The 21,071-nt window shown below is 37.0% G+C and overlaps 1 protein-coding gene across 6 annotated transcripts in view; it reads left to right on the top strand.

Moving 5' to 3' along the window:
* Positions 1–21,071, top strand: part of CLEC16A (C-type lectin domain containing 16A) — a 93,310-nt gene that overhangs the window by 60,284 nt on the left and 11,955 nt on the right. For all 6 annotated transcript variants that reach the window (XR_008232820.1, XR_008232819.1, XM_052772791.1 and 3 more), the window contains exons 19-21: positions 8,985–9,136; positions 9,880–10,084; positions 11,478–11,648. Coding sequence is in view for 4 of the 6 variants with exons in the window: in XM_052772791.1 (XP_052628751.1) it covers positions 8,985–9,136; positions 9,880–10,084; positions 11,478–11,648 (528 nt within the window). In the remaining 2 variants the exon portion in view is untranslated. The remainder of the gene's footprint in view (positions 1–8,984; positions 9,137–9,879; positions 10,085–11,477; positions 11,649–21,071) is intronic.

Here is a 21,071-nt window from a genome sequence, read left to right as displayed (position 1 = left end):
GTTCGATGTTGTCATCCCTCAGACACTGAAGTTTATGTACAGCTTAAACAACACAGTTCAAATTTTTCTCTGTAATGTCACAGCTAGATGCTTTCTGTAAGAAGGTGTTTAACTTTTGACATTGTTTTCGTAATGGCCAAGCAAGCATCAATGAATTAGATTTATTGATTTGAAAACTGATCTCTCTGAACTTTATGCCACTGTTAAAACCCAGATACTGATTACAAGCTGAAAATGAAGCTTTTTTTGGTTCTCATTTGCTGCAGAATCATGTGGTTTTTAGATACATTGAAATGACAGCTTATTTTCCTGTATAATTCCCTAATATTTTTATAATGCATTTAAGAAACCAAAATATCTTGTTAAAGACATCTGTTTAAATGCTGCTTATACATGCGCACATGCACACATATATATGAAATGCCCATATACAAGAAGGGTTGGAGGGAGGATCCGGGGAACTACAGGCCTGTCAGCCTGACCTCAGTATTGGGGAAGATTATGGAGTGGTTCATCTTGAGTGCGCTCACACGGCACGTGCAGAACAAACAGGGGATCAGGCCCAGTCAGCATGGGTTCATGAAAGGCAGGTCCTGCTTGACCAACCTGATCTCCTCCTATGACCGGGTGACCTGCCTAGTGGATGGGGGAAAGCCTGTGGATGTTGTCTACCTGGACTTTAGTAAGGCCTTTGACACTGTCTCTCACGGCATACTCCTTGAGAAGCTGGTGCTCATGGCTTAGACAAGTATGCTCTTTGCTGGGTAAAAAACTGGCTGGATGGATGAGCCCAGAGGGTTGTGGTGAATGGGGTGAAATCCAGTTGGTGGCGGGTCACAAGTGGTGTTCCCCAGGGCTCAGTACTGGGGCCAGTTCTCTTTAATATCTTTATCAATGATCTGGACAAGGGGATCGAGTGCACCCTCAGTAAGTTTGCTGACGACTCCAAGTTAGGAGGGAGGGTTGATCTGCTCGAGGGTAGGGAGGCTCTACAGAGGGATCTGGACAGGCTGGATCGATGGGCTGAGGCCAATTGTATGAGGTTCAACAAGGCCAAGTGCCGGGTCCTGCACTTCGGTCACGGCAATCCCATGCAGCGCTACAGGCTTGGGGAAGAGTGGCTGGAAAGCTGCCCGGCAGAGAAAGACCTGGGTGTGCTGGTTGGCAGATGGCTGAATATGAGCCAGCAGTGTGCCCAGGTGGCCAAGAAGGCCAATGGCATCCTGGCCTGTATCAGAAATTGTGTGACCGGCAGGAGCAGGGAAGTGATCGTCCCCCTGTACTGGGCACTGGTGAGGCTGCACCTTGAGTACTGTGTTCAGTTTTGGGCCCCTCGCTACAGGAAAGACATTGAGGTGCTGGAGCGTGTCCAGAGGAGGGCAACCAAGTTGGTGAGGGGCCTGGAGCACAAGTCTTATGAGGACTGAGGGAACTGGGGCTGTTTAGTCTGGAGAAAAGGAGGCTGAGGGGAGACCTTATCGCTCTCTGCAGCTACATGAAAGGAGGTTGTAGTGAGGTGGGTGCTGGTCTCTTCTGTCAGGTGGCTGGAGATATGACAAGAGGAAATGGCCTCAAGTTGCAGCAGGGGAGGTTTAGATTGAATATTAGGAAAAAATTCTTTACTGAAAGGGTCGTCAGGCATTGGAACAGGCTGCCCAGGGAAGTGGTGATGTCACCATCCCTGGGGGTGTTCAAAAAACGCGTAGCCAAGGCACTTCAGGACATGGTTTAGTGGGCATGGTTGATGGTTGGACTCGATGATCTTAAAGGTCTTTTCCAACCTAAACAATTCTATGATTCTATGAAAGAATTACATATACACTTATGTTAAAAAGAAAAAATGCAGTTTGAGCAAAAATAGCTAGTCATTCTAGGTTTATGCTTTGCAGAAGAGAATATCATATCTGGTTTTGTCTTTCTGGATCACTGTAGGTACTAGTAAACATTAGTCTTGAGCATTTTCCAGATGGTTATGAAACACTTGAGATGAGTGTGAAGGTTTCATGATATTCTGACAATTAAATTTTTTTACTAGCCTACACTAGTAAGTTGGTGAGTACTAGCACACATGGTACAAGAAAATGGATTATGTTCAGTGTGCTTGAAACTTGATAAGCATCTGAGAGGAAATCACATCTTTTATAAGAAATTCTAGCAGATGCTCCTTTTAAATGCCGACATCCACTTGTTCCTGAATATCATCAGGAGGCAAGATTTTTTCTGGACTTGGTGGCATAACTCATCTGTAGTGTGCATGGTGTTCAAATCTTATATTTATTGGTGGTAATGTGAAAGAGCTTAATTGGACTGTTTTGCTTGTTTGCTAATAGTTAATTATTTAATGTTTTACTTGTGATAGTGATCTTTTCTCTGTTAGATTTATAAGTACTGGTTGAAATATTTTTAAAGTTATACCTGCCTGGTAGGAGCAAATGCTAGATTTGTATTTAATAACTTGGTATCTGTTTAAAAACAATATAATCAAGGTACTTAAATAATAAAAAAAATAATATTGTCAGAAGTGCGGCATGACAATCTTGAGACAATTCATGAAAATGGTGCTGCAATAAAGAGTCCCTCTGCCTGGTAATCAGTAGTCTTGTGTTTACAGGAAAATAAGTTTTAGGAGCAAGCGTGCTTCTGCTTGGTTGCAGTACCGTGTGTGTGATTAGCATTTATAATATGTTGTCCCTTATTTTCAGTTATTTTCATTTTTTTTCCTCTGAATAAGAACAGTAATGGGGAAAAGATGTGCTCTCAAAATTCTGTGATGGCTACTAGAGTAAATGTTATTTTTGTAAATGTATTTGTTAGCTACTTTCTTCCACTAGATTTTTCTTTGAGTATACTCAAATCCAGTCTGATTATTGGGGTTTTTTTTCTCCACACTTACAGTGATGGTTGTACATACTTTATGTCAACAAGAGTTTTTAAAGTGATTTTTAAAAGACAGATTTTTTTCATGTTTTTCATCTCACATTTGTGGGGGCGGGGGAGGGAGAAAGGAAGAGGGGGGGAACCAACCACAAGCCAAGCCAACTTTAACATGACTTGTCCTTTGGTTTACATTCTGAAATGTGTGCCCTGGGTTTCTCCTCAGTTTATCTTGCCTTCTCACTTCATGTGTATACAGTTCTCTGTTTTATCCCTTCTTTCCAAGGTAATCTTAAACCTCTTTGCCATCTTCCTGAATCTTCCTTTGTGTTCAGTAAATCTTGACATAGTCTTTTTCTTTTATAAAAAGTCTTTAGCATTAAAACTGTCTTTGAGACCTATTTCTTTCTGAAACAGGTGGTGAGAAATTCTTCTTTTAAAGTGGTTCATATTGCTTGCATGAACAGAGATTTCGAGTCAATCCTAGCAGTTACTCTTGCTCTTTTCTGCTCTTTCCTGATGGCAACAGTGCTCCCCTGTTCAAGAAGGGTGGTGGCATTCTGTCCTGACCAAGAGGAGAGGGACTAGTACGTGAACTGAGATTCTGACTTTCTGCTGGACAAGAGAGAGATGGCAGACATAGTGAGAAAGTAATTCTGAGCCTTTCTGAAAGAGGGTGTTTATCGTAAAGAGTAATTAATTTTAAACTGTTCAACAACGTGATCAAAACATAGGTTGTCAAAAACATTTTGGATAGAGAGTATGGTGCAGATAATTGTTTCACAGGACTTATATAAAATTTGAAATGGCTTTGTAAACTCTGAGTATATTTGGGGAATATGTTGTAGTTCTGTCAAGGATCGAATATTGCTCTATAAACTCATTTCATCAAAGTGCAAAACTTTAACTCTGAAGTTCTTTGCAATTAAAGACTATCATAGTAAGTAGTAAAGCAGAGTATTGTACCAAATAGGCTACATGCTGTTAGAAGTTCTTTATGTAAAGTGGGAGGTGGCGCATTAACTCTCTGCAGCCTAATGCTTATCTTGGACTGCCAGCTATGCACACAAAGTGCTAAAAGTTTTCTGTAAGAGCTTTTAGTGTCTGCAGATGATTTCTAGAATTGTGATGACTGTAAATTATAAAATTATTAGAGATCAAGCCCTGAGGCCAGTCAGGTACATTTAGACCATCTCCCGAAGTAGCTGCTGTATTTGTAAAGACTTCATATAATACAGTCTTTCCAGGCAAATGGTTACCTGTGTTCACGCGATATTTTCACCTAATTTAAATCTTCTTCGCTGCAAGCAGCTAAAGTCTTTGAACTCTCCTTCATAGGCTGTATTTCCTAAAAGTTGTATTTTTCTTGGAGAAAGTCCAGAGAAATCTTGGATCCATGTCTTGGCGGCGTAGTGTCCAAACTGGTTACAAGCTTCATTTTGTATGAGAAAAAGTTAAGCATTGCTGTTAATCTCAGAAATGACACTACACTTTTCTGCAGCACTGTCACATCAGTGAGCCATTCAGTCTGTGGTTCACTTTAATCCCCAGATCAAACTTCAATAGTACTGAAGTTTACTGGGCTTGAAATTCTTTCATCTAAACGTGGTTGGGTATGTGTAACTGTTTTATAGCACAGCTGTAAGTATTCTCAGATTAGTTCACTGGAAGTGTGTTTAACCACACTTTCTCTTCTGTTTTTGTCATAAAGGATGACTGTAGCTTACAACCCTTCAGCAGCTGTGAACTAGAAACAGTCATGTAAATGGGGTATATTCAGTTGTATAAACTCAAAAGATTCCTGTAACAGTTGCCTAATAAATGAGTAATTTTCCTTTCTGTCCTTTGATAAACTTTTACAGTAATGCTTTACTTTAAGTCTTTGTCAGATATAAAATGCAAACTTTCTGCTCTGGAAAACAACTTCTGCCCTTTGAGTTCTTTGACCTTAAGTAAGTACTGCATTTTTGTAGTCAGGCAGTTGAATTTGTACAGGAGTAATTCCAAGTATTTTCATCTGCTTGCAGTAAAAACTGTATAAATACTGGACAAAACCAAGTATTTGAGAACTTCACAACTCTAATCGGTGTTGTGGCTTATATGTTGAGAATCTCACAATAGATTATCCACAAAATTCAGCAACCTCACATTAGGTATTCAGAGAGGTCCAAGTCCAGTTACTTCAGGTCTTGAGAAGAATATTGCTGTCCCAGGAATTCATATTGACTGAAATAAATACGTTGATGGACTAATTGGATTAAAGAATGAAAGAGGCAATAAATAGAGAGTCCCAAGTTAAGAAGTAACCAGGCATGTTCCAGAGTCTGGTTTTGAAACACATCTGTAATTGTTGAAACCCTTAAGGGCTCATTAACACTCATGACACTTCATGCTTGTTATTGAAACTGCTTCAAAAAACTCTTCAGTTGTAAGAGTTTATGCAATATAGAGGATAGGCTGTATAATAAGCCCATCCTTGTTTAGTCATACCAACTGTTTGAGAATTAATTCCATCTCAGTTAATAGCTATATTCATAGGGATTTACTTATTTTATTCTGTTTCTATGGCTTGGAAAAAAACATTGCATGTATCCTGTGCATTACATATGGCTCCTGTGAAGCTAGTTCTGTTTGAACCAAAGTGTACTCCTAGAAAAATGTTAGTTCTTGATTAGAAATTTTGTCTTGTGGAGAAACAGAATACCAATTGTGTAGTTTCATCAGGCAATTATTTTCACCATGGAACTGCTGCTATTTGTAGCTTTTGTCCATTAGACTTGGACCTATATTAAATTTCTTATCTGTTTATACTATTTATGTGTGGATTAAAATCTTCCTGCCTCCCAGGTATTCTTTAAAATAAGTTAGTTGAATTATTAAGCTTTTTGCTTTAAAAAAAAAAAAAAAAAGGGTATTTGTGATTTTCATGTCAGTTTTTGTTGTGGTGGTCTTTCAAGTTGCTTTCAGCTTGCTGCTTTAAAACTGTGTACTTCAGCTGGCACAGCATTACAGTAATACAGCAGTGTAAAGCAGAGGTATTACCCCATTGTGTACATTCAGAGATCATGTCTGCCATTTTATTGTAGAAATACATTCACTTTGTTATCAACTGTAATTCCAGAGAAGTTAAATCCTGGCTACAATCCCTCCTATTAGAAAGTTTCTGTTTTTCATTCCCTGATGGATATAACATTACACATTTCAAAACAATCAAATATGTTTGGGTGTTTTATGCCTAAATTCACAGGCCAGTTCAGAATAAATGACGCTTGTATTATTCTTGTTTTCCCGTGACCTAGAAACATTGATAATAACTTCAAGCTTTCCAGTTATAAAGGAAAAGGTGGAATAATTTAGGTATTAGAAAGTAATTTCTGGAGAAATGTATTAGATCTATACCTCTGTTACCACTTCTAGATGTGTATGTATAAAATATATACGAATAGAGATACACTTTTGTATCAAAAATTTAGATAGAGCTTTTGATGCATTTAATATATATTGTTATCTTTTATTGTTCAGATTATTAGAATGTCATTGGTACAATAATACTGTAGTAGCATTCTGTTGGCTAAACATAGCCTACGTTGTCATTTGAGATCTCCTATGATTTTCTGCCTGGTGTCTCAGCTTATTCTCTAAAAAGGAATAAATCTCCCATAGGCTCCTATAGTAATATTTGCCAATCCCATTATGGATTTCTCGAGCCTTCTAGGGCGTATGAGAAGGTAATAGCAATCAGTCCTCATGTAACTGAATACTGTATGTATTGCAGAAAAGTAGCAGTGTTTTCTCAAATTTCAAAAGCTCACACTAAATTCACACTGGATTAGCATTAATTATCCTCTTTTGATAGTATTAGGGTTCCAAATTTCCTCCCTTTCTCTCCTACCACCCAATCAATTCTGAATGGATCCTGCTGGTAAAGGGTAATTGGCAGAATCATATAAATGTTAGTTGGATGGGACCTCTCAGTTGGGGAGGGACGTTGGGGGGAAGATGAGACTGGTTTTGGGAGGAGTGTTTGTTTTGGGGTTTTTTCGAAACTTGAAAACTTTTGGTGGCAGAAATTCCACAACCTTTCTGAGTAACCTGCTGTGCTGTATTATGCACAAAAGAATTTCCTTTACCTCCCAAACCGTAATTTATGGCTGTTGTCCCTAGTTGTATGACCTGCTGCTGCAAAAAGCTCTATGCTTCCACTTGCAGCTTTTATCTATCCCACAGATGTTTCTAGTATGAAATATGGTGTTAACTACTTGTTTAGATGCTTGGATAAGTAAATTTAAGTTTTACTGTTTTGTACAACCTGCAGCCTCATTCCTATCCATTTAGCTAATTCTTCTAGTTTTATTTTTAGTTTTGTTTTTTTTCTATGGGAAACTAAAGAGGAGAAAAACAGTAGTCAGATATTTTTTCCATTGTTTTAATTCAGATACTGAACGTAAGAGTTGAACTTTAGCAGGACTATTTTTAATGCATTGTGTAAATAATGTGAAAAATGCTACAGCTGGGTTTCAGATGCAAGAGCACCTAACATCAGTTTTCAGTATGGAGATACTGCTATAAGTACTAGAGATCCATTGAATTCTGTGTATCAGAATAGCTCCCTTCAGATAGATATAAAAAAATCTGAATAAGGTGGCAGCCTTTTTGAAAGATACTTATCTTACTGTAAATGATACCATTTATCAAACTGATTTCAGTATATAGACACATGTCTAAAAATACACCATCCTTAAAAATAGTATGTGTATGTGGAATAGGAGGGGAAAAAAGCCTTATACATCTTAACAGCAATTGTTGCCTATAGCACTGAACCCAGATATTTTAGGAAAGGCTATTTAAACGAGTAACTCCAAACTGCTGAGTCTATCAATGCCTTAGCAATATTAAGGAATGAGAGCACTAAGGAAAATGAGCGTGTTGAAAAACTCTGGCTAAGGTAGAAGCAAAATATAGAAGTCATTGCTTTCAAGTTGGATAGTTTCTATCCTAAAAAAATCCCAAACCCAATCAAACTATTGCAGGAAATACGTAAAACGCTGCAACTTAGCTGGCTAAATCCATCAAATTATGTGGAGTACCATCTAGAATTGCAAAGATGATGAACTTGGTAGGACAGCGTGCGTTGTCATAGAATCTTTTACTTGCTAAAAATTGTACTAGATGAGAGAGGAAAAAGACCTGTGTGTATTAAGTATGTGAATGAAAGTATCAATTTGAAGCAAAGGAAAATGCAACTCTAGTAAGATTAGCAAAGGTCTGCTAGGAGGTGTCAGTGCTAGTTTATGGGGCACTCAGTAGACTTCAGCTGGTGTAAAGGAAGTGATTTAGTTGCTTTTCAAGAATGATGGGTTCGAACTGGAACAGGTGCAGTGAGGAGATGCAGGAGGATCAGGGAATGCTGTTATTTACTACCTGAGATCTGTATTTTGGGGCTTGTTTGAGGGGTCCTGTGGTAATGGTTAAGAGAGGATACGTTTATTCAATATAAATGAATAAAATGGGTGGGTAAAGGAAAAAATGTCACCTCGTTTAACAAATATTGGCAAAAAGCTGATACAATTTACCTGAAGAGTCCATATAGTCTTGAAGTTGAAAGGCTTCCAATAGTCAGAATAGTCAGGTTTCAGACCTGTAGAAATGTAACTTGTGGCAGAATGAAGCATAAGTTTATAATGAGGTAGATGTAATTGCCTTCAGTGGTGTAGGACTGTATCTGTGGTCTTTTGACAATAACTTTGGAGACTTCCACTTAGTGAGAGAAATCAACATTGTTGCAATTTCATCCCTGAAATGCAGTAACCTCTTATACTAAAAGGTAATGAAATGGTAAGAGAAAGCAAGGTGCATATAATACATGTTATACGTAACTTCTAAGGTATATGAACACTGTTGTTAAAATATATCCTGCCATTTCTATGTAACTATAAATGTGATAAGGAAATGCAAAATATATATTTTAAAAAAAACCTTGAATAACTTTAAACATGTATTGTAAAGATGATTACACTTTTATATATTAACATTTTACGTTACATAAAACAACCAAAACCCAGAACCCTTAACTTCAGTAGCTATGTAACTTTTTTCCTTCTTCCCTTCAGACAACAGTGATCTCATTGCTTGTACAGTCATAACAAAGGATGGTGGTCAAGTTCAAAGATTCCTGGCTGTGGATATTTACCAGATGAGTTTGGTTGAGCCAGATGTTGCCAGACTCGGATGGGGAGTAGTTAAGTTTGCAGGCCTTTTGCAGGTAAGAGAAGTTTTAATCTGGGTGGTTACTTTTCTCAGCTGAAAATCTACATTTATGTTGGATAAATAGTAATACCAATATTAGCTTATATATCTAAGCTCTGCACCATACTTACTTGTTTCTTCTGTTCCTAGTCTTTTTTCTAGTTCCTGCCTTTTAAACTATTTCTGGTTTTCTGAAGAAGTTTACATAGCTAACTAGAGACACATTTGAAAATGAGGTCACTTCCCCTATATATATTGGGCTGTATTCATTTGAACACTGAAATTGTATACAATTAGGATTGAGAACCAGGCACTTTCCTTAAGAGGCACAGTAATGAACTCTCCTAGAGTTCTGATCTTCCTACATGAATAGGGAAGTTGACAGGTTGTAACTTCAAAATGATCTGTGCTTATCTAATTGATTTCAAAAGCTTTAAGAAGTTTCTCTCATTTATGTCTTTCTTGCCTTAGCCAACACTGTTCTTATTTCCTGAAAATTCACTATGCTCAAATTACTTAATTGGATTTTAAACTGACTTAAATCTCTACAAGTACCAATTTCTGAAGAGTTAAATACAAAGTTGTACAACTTCAACTTGCATAGGGTTTGTTTTTTTTTTTTCTTTTTTGAGCATGGAAACTGGGTTTTTAGGAGCTTTAGTGGAGCATTCATAGGGTTTTCTTTTAATGTTGATATTTAATCTGTAGTTTAAAAATGCTAATTTTTTCATTAACTACTTGCCTTCTGTTTCTTTTTAGGATATGCAGGTGACAGGAGTAGAGGATGACAGTAGAGCTCTAAACATAATAATTCATAAGCCTGCCTCAAGCCCTCATTCTAAGCCCTTCCCTATCCTTCAAGCTACATTTATTTTTTCTGATCACATTCGCTGCATTATTGCAAAACAACGTCTTGCAAAAGGCCGCATCCAAGCTCGACGTATGAAAATGCAGAGAATAGCAGGTGAACAGTTATTTTGAAATGATTCTGAGAAACAAGACTTGTATGTCATAGCAAGTCACTCTGTAACAAATCTAAGAAGTGTTGTGCCACAGAAAACTCTAAACTAGTGTCTAGTTCCCAAGCAATAGATTTTATTGGAGTAAAATCCGTGTTTTCATATTTAATGATAGACACATCAAAGAAATGATGAAAAAGAAGGAATCCTGTCTTGTTACCACTAGCTGCCAGTCATTTCACAAAACTCAGCATTTCTCTTTAAATGTGATTCAGTGATTCAAAATTCACATGCCCTACTTAGAAAGCAGATGTTCTACTGCCTTAGGACTAAATGGGAGCTCAGCTTGCCTGAGTCCTGAGTTGGATGGTGTCCTGATGGTGTTGATGATAATGCTTAATGTTTGGATGTGGTGATGATGAACAATCCAAAATGTTAAGTGGAGTGTCAGCAGCTAGATTGCTGTGTTTGGAGGAAATGTATGCAAAGAGGTGAAGTGAAGAGTTAATTTGAGTAAATAGCAAAGTGATTAAAATATTACTTAAATATTAAGTGACTGAAGAATAAATTGAACCTTACCAGTAAGGTGAATGAATTGGCGAGTATAGAAAAGGAAACCCTGAAATACAGGAAGGAAAATAGGTGGGCAAATGAAAAAGGACACCAGCTGTCTCAGTTACTTGGGTTGTCCAAGAGCAATAATGGACTAATCAGAGCTGTGAAAAACAAAGTCATAGCTGATATTAAAATTATTGAGTTGGCCAGAGAATTATTCTGATTATAGATGGTTTAAGATTATTTTAGTATCTTATGGTTCTGTAGGAAGCTAACTAAAATGAGTTTTATGCTTTGAGTTTACAAAGTAGATATGTCATACTTTTATGGTTTGCTTCATGTTAAAAAATTTAAATCAAGTTTGAGGTAAATACAGGTCTATTTTGATATTAAAATTTTAGGTTGAATGGTAATGCAAAGGCATTTTTTTGCCAGTTTAAAGCAGATTGTGTCTTTAAATGACTTTTTGCAGTGTTCAGTTGTAACTAATGAATGACTTTATTTATACATCGAAAACCAGAAGATTTCTTTTTTAAATAACTCCTATGGTTTGTTTAATGCAAGGAGATTACTGTAATCCTTTTTTTCTCCTCCACTGTATTCTGAAGCTTCCTTAGTGTGAATGTGGTATGGACAGCAATGCTAGAAAAGGTTGCCAGAAATGTTGTCTCTCTTCTTTTCCAATGCAATTGTAACCATAATTAAGAGGTAAATGCAGGCAAGTTATGTTAAACTATCTGGTTTAGCCTTAAAATCCTGAGCAAACTATCAATTTTATTTCACATACTTTTCCTTTTTATGTATTTTTGAGTAACAAAAATTATCAATTGTGATTGAACATAGCTCTCCTGGATCTTCCTGTTCAGCCTTCAACTGAAGTTGTTATGGGTTTTGGACACAGCTCTGCAGCTACAGCTCAACACCTTCCATTTAGATTTTATGATCAGTCACGACGTGGTAGCAGTGATCCTACAGTGCAACGCTCTGTTTTTGCATCTGTTGACAAAGTTCCAGGTAAGATTAGCATTCACTGTCAAGCAGGTTTTGCTTTGTGATTTATATCTGCAAAAGCTGAACTGTAACTTTTATAAGCAATGAGAATCTTACTGTGATACGTTTCTGAACACACAACTCCAGGATGAGACTTATGGAAGAATTTACTCCTAGAGAAACAAGTAATACCTGGGTGTGTATTGCAGGTACGTTGTGAGCAAAACACCCATGACAGCTTTTCCAAAATCACTGGAAGAGTCTTAATACTTTGCCTTCCTTTACAAATTGAGTTAGTTTAAATCATGTTTTGCATACTCAGTATTTATGCAATGCATCTGTCAGTTGTGCATAGTTCCTCCTTTAATTTAGTTATGATCATTTTCTCGCCAGTTTGTAAAAATAGCTGGGATACTGCGCACTGCTTCGTTTACCTTAGAGCTAGCAAGACAGAAAAGGGCCACAGCTACTCCTAAAACATTAGCTTGGAATTGGGATTAAAGGAATCATTCTAAATCAATGAGCTCTTTGCTCTTTTGTCTCCTTATTGTCTATTTCACAAATTGACTTCTCTGCAGAGTTTTTTTTCCAGATGGTGAACTTCTCTCCTTTTGGATTGAGTCATTTTAAAGTTGAATCTTATACTGCTTGAAAGTACTTAATTTTGCTGTATTATACAAAAAGATGCAATCTTGTTACCACTAGCTGCCAATCATTTCACAAAACTCAGCATTTCTCTTTAAATGTGATTCAGTGTTTCAAAATTCAAATACCCTACTTAAAAAGAAGATGTTCTACTGCCTTAGGACTAAATGGGAGCTCAGCTTGCCTGAGTCCTGAGTCTGGGGAACAGAAATCATAAAGGCATTTATATTGCCGGTCAGGTTTTTCAAAAGACAAGTGTATGTTGTATGATGGGAATGTATTTCCTTATTTGACATGACTTCCATGGAAAAGGTGTGGTTGAAAAGATGCCAGTGTTACTGTTTCAGAATCAACCGTCTCTAAGAGTGCACTTGTGTTCATAACAAGTGACTTCACCTACTAATTCTTATTTTTTTGGTGGGGTATTGGAGGTGGTGCAACATGGTAGATTGTTCGAACAACCACATACTTACTTTGAATTCCAGAAAATGGAGAATTCCATTGTATGCACATGCAGATCCAGAGGAAAAGTATTCTGAAGCTTTTTTTTGATACCAAGTATGAGAAATCAGGCACAGAACATGAAGTACTTCAAATACTGCATTTTTAAAATGCATTTTATGACAGCCAATAATATAATAAAAATTGATTAATATATTGTTTTACATCTGATTACAAAATAAATATCAAATGCCTCTTCCTTCTCCCCTTATCTTCACTAATGAATGAATGAGGTTTCCTAGTTGCAAGGGATTTTCATAGGAATCTGTTTGTGTTTATCCCTTAATCAGGCTTGGAGTGATTTTTACTTTAAGAGAAAGATTTTGTGCTTTTTAAAAAAACTATTGAGCAAGTTGCAGTTAAATTGCTAGCTTCATGTATTCATTTCTTAATGCTACAACTTTAAGTGGTATTTAAGAGTTCTGCAAAGCTTGTATAGTCTGTTAATTTGATTTTACTTATAAGAAACAAGTTATGCTTTCCCTTGGTGATGGTGGGTTTTGATTTAAAGGAGAGCTATGTTTTTGGCAATATTTTCAGAAGATTAATCACTTCTTTTAGTAGGACTATGTTAGCTGTCAGTGCTGTATGTCCAGTGTGGTTTTTAAGAAATTGACAATGATATAAATGTTTTCAGCCCTCCTGCAAATTTCACTCTGCAGACAATTTTAGTACAAGTATTGAATCAGTTCCCTAATCCCTCCTCCTAACTGTTCTTGAAAATTCTAAATTCATTATTTCAGTCTGGTCTGGTTCAGTTTCTGTCATAGTGTGCACATAAAGCTGTACATATTTCACTAGAGAGCATGCAGTTACCTTATTGTAGTCAAACTGTGCTTCACTGTGCTTTATTGTTTCATGGTTCAAAGTTAAAATCTGTTTTGAAAGTGCTTCTTGACATCTGGGGGGAAGAGAGTGAGGGTTGCTATGGCTTAAAACCAGATTTTGTGCAAGACAGGTGAAAGGTGGCAAGAATATAACAGACCATGCTTCAGAACATCCATGTTAATACTCTTCATAAAAAATACGGGTTATGCAAATGCAGTGAGATGATGTAATCATCCCAGATGACTGGCCTGGTAAACTGGGCAATTCTTATCAGAGAAGAACAGAAGCAAAATCCTTCACTTGATCAATTTTATCATCATGAAGTCGTGACCATGAATGTACTTCAGGGTCTATTTTAGGTTAATGGCCTTTGCCAGAATGTTAGAGCATTTTAAGGATAGTTTAGTTGGCTGGACTATTCACCATCTTCTATATTAGCTCTGTACTCATATGAAGCACTCTCTATGTAAATAAAGAATTACATTGTTTTCAAAGAAATTAGCACATTTGGTAGGTGTCCTGTGAACATAGGTCTTCTATTGAAAGTAAACAAATAATCATTTCCTCTCCAAGCAAACTCAAATATTAGTTTCAAATACCAGTTGTATACTGAGATTTATATGTTCAGTGCGTCTTAAGGGAAATCTTAATGATTTCCTGTAAAACGTACATTTAAATATTTTAACATGTGTGGTCACTTTCCTACTGAGAAGATTTATTTTGGAAAGCAAAATGAATCAATAGATCTCTCTTACTATTTTGTCCATTGTTAATACCTTAGTATATGACGATGATGAGATTTTGGGGGGGAAAGTTGGAGAAAAACCTTGTTGGTAATATTAGCAATTGCAAGCAAAGTATAGCCATCTTTATTTTAAAATCCAAAGGAAAAAAAATGGTCTTTTAATAGCTTTGTAACACTTTAAATGAAAAGGAAAATGTAGGTGAGAATTCTACATAAAGTTTCCATCACTTCTTGGGAATAGGAAAACTTTAAACAAAGCCCGAGAATTGTTTAAGCAGTGTTTGAGATTGTTCAGATTTATATGAAGAAAATTTATTTTAGTTTTGGCAAATATTATGCACTTTGTCACCACAGGTGGACATAAAATAATAGATTTTTTTAAATTAGTAATATGAATGCATTCTTGAAATGTTTATAACCTTTTGTAATTTAATTGCCTTCTCCATCCACAGTAAGAAAACAGATCCTTTTGATCAAAGTACTAATGAGGGGCTTGACATTCACAGCTGATGAGCATCTGCACTTGTTACTGATTTTATGAGGTTAGAGTGCTCGGCACATTTGAATGTCATATACAAGTTATTTTGGAACTGTACTGTGGGACTCTGATCAACCCTTTCATGATCATCATCAACTGCAGCTACTGTAGGAACATCAGATTGGGATAGTGTACTTAAGCAGTACTAAGTTACTTCCAGTGTGAGATGGTTGAAATGTTCCATGCTCCATTATTCTAGGGTACAGTTGCTTTTATAGCCCATAAGTATATTTAAAGTATTTTTTGATTCCTTTGTTCTATGCAAGAATAATAGAGGACAACTAACTGAGTTTATCACCTCTGTTTGTTTTTTCTAATTAATATTCTTTCAACCATTCCAAGTTTGATACTTAGTTATAGTTGCTGCTTTTAAAGACCCAACTCTGCTGCCTTTTTTTATACCTATTTATATTGCCTGGTCATCAGAATTGTGGGGTATGAACTAGATACTAATCTTCCTGTCATCATCACAATGATGTAGAACTAAATCATTTTTCTGCAGAATTGCCTAATTAAGGTAGTTTGACAGTGCTAAGATTACACAAGATGCAACTAACTTGATTTATATAATATGAACTACTGCTTGTGTGCAAGAAATGAAAGATACCATTGAAACTGAGTTAAATATGCAGGACTGCTACTAGTTAGTTTTTTTGTTTTGGGTTTTTTTGTTTTTTTTTTTTTTTAGTAAGGAACAGGTTTGAAAGCAATCTTTACCATTTGGGGAGTTTACTATTTACAAGGATTATTTTCAGTAAAATACTAGTCTGTTAAGTATACTACATTGATGAGAAGAACTGTGAAGAGTTGTCATATATTGGCATTGCATGGCAAATGTGGAGACTAAAAATGTCAATTAATCCATTTTTTAATGCTAGTTGAAGTTGCAGCAGCTACTGGCAAGAGACCTCCAAGTGACCAATTTGTATGTGTTTTTTCTTGGCAGCAAAAACATTTTTTGCATCAAAACAGTTATTCTTCTGTTTTATGAGGTTGTAACGGGTTCTTAAATGTAAACAATCTGTACAGGTTGAAATTTTTTAAAAGTGCATCAGGTTTTCTGGGGCAGAATAGCGCTTTGCAAAAATGCAAAATAACTACTGAAAGAAATTATTTTCAGACATGTAAGGGTTTTTTTCATTCATACTTGCAAAAAAACTCAAGTTCAGCATTGCCTTGATTTGATTAGGGACAAACACGTGGAAAGACATGAGAACTTTTTATGAGATAACTTAGAAGAACAGAATAGGAAGAAATCAGAATACGAAAAAAGACATCGGGGTAATGAAGATATGGTTTACAATGAGAAAACAGTTTCTCTTTTCTTGGCCAATGTTTTATTTCTACTTCTCAGGCTTTTTTTTTTTTCTTTGGTTTTTTTTGTTGTTGTTTTTGTCTTGCTTGTCCTGTTCTCTGCCACCACCACCACCCCTTCCCCTTCTCCTCACCTTCAAATTTTATTCCTAGGAGATCTTACAGTTCAGGCCATCTTTCATATGAAAACATTTATAAGACAGTAGGAAGGTTTTCTCCAATTTAGGAGAAAGATTTGCATTAATTGCTTAAGAAAGAGTTCCTTTAAAGGAAAGCTAAGAGACTGTTTCAGGGTTTGGCATGAAATTTTGCTGCTGTTACAAAAAATATGGCAAAAGGATAACTGTTCATACATATTTTATGAAAGAAACCCAGCCTTATGAAACACTGTGATTATGGAAATAGGAGCTTCTCAAAGGAATGGGGAAGGTACCTCTTTACAGTAGTACCTTACTGAGTCTTAAATAGGAAGTTATGTTGAAGCAGAATCATGACTACTGGAAGGGAAATATTTGTGTTTGTAACTAACCTCTATCACAACTTGAGAGTCATAAAGTATTAACAAATGCACCTCTAGAACCTTTTGAAAGTTATTTTACTTCCCATAGCCATGATTAATTCTGCTCACCTTTTCTTTGCAGATAGTTCCTGAAGGAGTTTCCTGGTTAGAATATTTGTTCTTGCTCAGTAGTTTCCCAGTTAAAGTATTTTGAATGATTTAGACTTACCTTTCTCTCCTATCCAGATTAGCTTCCTGTGGCACACTTAAAATCCTTCCTCTGCAGTTGTATTGGGAGAGAAAATACATTAAGATTATTTGCACACAAATGCTTCAGTGTAAGGGCATGAATCCATGAGCAGTGTTCTGCAGAACCTTTAGGCAGGCAATCTTGCTGAATCAGACCAGCTTTTCCTATGATAGTCACAGTAGACCTTGTTTACTTTTTCTGCTATTTTGGTGAGGACGGAAGGTTTCTCCTTCCTTGAAATGCAAACCTTTTGTGGGTATTGAATGCCTTGGATGGGTACAACTTTTTCCAGCACTGTAAGGGAAAGAAAATATATTGATGTAAGCACTTCTATACCAATGGCTTTAGTAACTGTTCCAAAAACAAGTTTCATTCACTTTAACAGATGGCTTTGCCTCACTTCTGTGGTCACAAGTCCATTGATTATTCCTTGTTTCCCATCCTAACTGGTATTTCAAAATATGAAGTATGTATGAGAAACCTAATGCATGTTTGCTGTATTAAAAACTGTATGTATTAGTGGCCCTGAGTGCTATAGAAGTCCTTCACGTTTGAGATAGTTTAGTTTGTGGTTAATTTTTTGCAGACTGTCAGGCGTCACTGTGTGTAACCTCAGTTTAACTTATCTAAATGATTGTACAAGATCAATGTTTGGTTTCTGAAATAAAATACATGGATTTATTTACATTTATGGAATAATTAGCTGCTTACCAAACTATTTTGGTTTTAACTAGAATAGATGTCTCCTGCCATGGTGGTTATTTAATTCTTTCAAGTGGTGTTCATCTTGGATATAATGAATTGTAACTTAAAATAAGAGAGAAGCTTGGTAAAAGTGGCATTCACCCATCTGAAACTATGATGCAAGTACTATAGCAGTTCAGATAGCATTGTGTTTCTGCAAGTGGTTTTGAGTCTAGTTCTTGAGTATAAGTATGGGAGGTAGAGGGTAAGAGGTGGGACTGTAGATTAAGACAGATTATTTACAGGACTGATGTTTGTTAGTGTCCTGGTTTTAGCTGGGATAGAGTTAATTGTCTTCCTAGTAGCTGGTACAGTGCTATGTTTTTGAGTTCGGTATGAGAAGAATGTTGATGACACTGATGTTTTCAGTTGTTGCTAAGTCATGTTTAGTCTAAAGTCAAGGATTTTTCAGCTTTTGATGCCCAGCCAGCAAGAAAGCTGGAGGGACACAAGAAGTTGGGAGGGGACACAGCCAGGATAGCTGACCCAAACTGGCCAACGGGGTATTCCATACCATGTGACGTCCCATCTAGTATATAAACTGGGGGGGGGAGTGGGGGCAGGGGGATCGCGGCTCGGGGACTAACGGGGCGTCGATCGGTGGGTGGTGAGCAATTGCATTGTGCATCACTTGCATATTCCAATCCTTTTATTATTACTATTGTCATTTTATTACTGTTATCGTTATCATTATTAGTTTCCTCTTTTCTATTAAACCGTTCTTATCTCAACCCACGAGTTTTACTACTTTTCCTGATTTTTCTCCCCCATTCCACTGGGGGGGGGGGGGGGGGGGGAAGTGAGTGAGCAGCTGCGTGGTGCTTAGTTGCTGACTGGGGTTAAACCACAACAGTTAGCTTTTTTCTGTCTTCCTTTCTTCATCCATTCTGTTTTTTTAACTTGTAACACAACCTGTCAGTATGCATTGCTGCTAACAGCATTTTCCTGTCTTGTCAAGCCTGTGTTTTAAAGCTTTCATATGCTTCTTGTAACAAGCCCATTTAAATTGAGTTTTGACTGGCTGCCTGGTGCATGGCACCAGCAAATTGCCTGTATGGGAGAGTCTCTATAATGAGTGAATCAGCCATCCAGTGCCATGGGAGATTACCCATATAAAAGAACAAAGAATTGTGTGGTGCATTTGCTTTCTCTCATACCTGATTGTCAGATACTTTCCTTTTCAGTGTTCACTATGCAGTGAAGGCAACAAGTAGCATATTGTTAGGTGTTTCATCGTGTATGTTGTGGCTACTTTCAATAATTTTTGGACTGCCAATAAAAAGTAAACTTTCGCATTAATACTTTCCCATGGGAGAGTGAGGAGGGCTGCAGAAGCAGCTGAGTTGTGTACATCACCTGACATACAGCCCATATTGAAGATACTTCTTTGCTGTAAGAAGTGCTTCAACTTCTGAAAAGTTGCTTGCTATCAAAACCTGAAGATATGACTAAAAGCTTCCAAGTACTAGGACCAATGTCTGCCAAAGGAAAGCCTTACTAATAAAATGAAGGAATTTCTATAGGCATGTCATTGTGAGGAACGTTGCTGAGAACCACAAGAAGGGTGTAATCTTCTAAAGAAAGTAAGAGATCAAGGAAGTGTGAACAATGCAGTGGTGGTTGTCTTCACTGAACTTGTGCGGGAAAGGCAGTTCATGAACTTTTCTTTCAGAGCATGTCATAAATTCTAGCAGGTAATTCCATAGCATTCTAATGGTAGAATGCTACTATGCTGTCCTGGTTTCAGCTGGGATAGAGTTAACTGTCTTCCTAGTAGCTGGTACAGTGCTATGTTTTGAGTTCAGTATGTGAAGAATGTTGATAACACTGATGTTTTCAGTTGTTGCTCAGTAGTGTTTAGACTAAAGTCAAGGATTTTTCAGCTTCTCATGCCCAGCCAGCGAGAAAGCTGGAGGGGCACAAGAAGTTGGCACAGGACACAGCCAGGGCAGCTGACCCAAACTGGCCAACGGGGTATTCCATACCACGTGATGTCATGCCCAGTATATAAACTGGGGGGAGTGGGGGTGGGAGATTGCCGCTCGGGGACTAACTGGCTGTCGATCGGCGGGTGGTGAGCAATTGCACTGTGCATCATTTGTACATTCCAATCCTTTTATCATTACTGTTGTCATTTTGTTAGTGTGATCATTATCATTATTAGTTTCTTCTTTTCTGTTCTATTAAACCGTTCTTATCTCAACCCACGAGTTCTGCTTCTTTTCCCGATTTTCTCCCCCATCCCACTGGGTGGGGGGAAGTGAGTGAGCGGCTGTGTGGTGCTTAGTTGCTGGCTAGGGTTAAACCATGACATATGCTGGTAGATGCAAGTAAAAATTCAGCTGAAAAATCAGAGCAAAGAGGGAAAACAACTGCTAATTGAAAGATACAGTAAAGGGCAATTGAAAGATATAGTAAAGGGCAACTTACTGGTTTTAATCTCACGGGAGACATCATGACTTGTTCAAACAGTCTAATCACGAGTTAGCAGGTCATCCCAAAGTGGGGATCTTCAATATATGGGGATCAACAGAGTGTGTAAAAATAATTTCTGAAGTTTTTCAGAACTGGAGTATTTTCACTGCAAGTCTTGGTATTCCACTCTATGGGTTTTGTGCAAAAGAAAACTTGTTAAGCCTGAACCTTTTGTAGTGTTGCTGAACAACTTTTTTTCTGATAATCTGACAGAAGGTTGATGCAAGAGGTAAGTGATGTTGTAAAGTGTTCTAACTCTTCCAAAGATACTTTTGTATTTCTGTTCATGTTGAGGTGAAATAATGGTCAAGTGCGTGCCTTCCGCACTTATAATCTGTGAATGTCTGAAATTTAGTGTTAAATTTATTTTTAAGTTGTCACAAGTGAATTGTCTCAACCAGACACATTGCCATAAGGCAATATAAAAAATAAGGGTGTTCATAAATACAAGCTAGTTATATCAAATATGTTTTTAATGTAGTATCTGTTTTGTACAAAGTTACCGTATAATCATTCTCACCCATAAAAGAAAAATTTACCAATTGTTTACTTCTACTAAATGTTCAGCATGTGTTTGCAGTTTGCTGGACTTACTGGAGACACCTTTGTGGGCACTTATTTTAGTAGGATGTGACTGTGAATGGTCACATAACACATTCATCAGTAACCTAAAGAATAAATTTCAGCTGTCTTTTGGCTCATGGCATGCTTCTGCACAAAATATTTTGCACAACATACATGGAATAACTATTGTTTACTTTCTGATTCAGTGTAGTCTTATGCAATGAATGCATGGTGTAAATTCTGTGTACTCGTGGCTTCTCATCCTGACTAAATCAGTGAAATTAAATATTGTGAAGTACCTCGTTCTCAGGTTATTCAGTTCTGAGATGTTGGGTTTGAGAAAC

The sequence above is a fragment of the Harpia harpyja genome, chromosome 21, assembly GCF_026419915.1.
Source record: "Harpia harpyja isolate bHarHar1 chromosome 21, bHarHar1 primary haplotype, whole genome shotgun sequence".
NCBI lineage: Eukaryota > Metazoa > Chordata > Aves > Accipitriformes > Accipitridae > Harpia > Harpia harpyja.
This window is presented reverse-complemented; position numbering and strand designations above follow the sequence as displayed.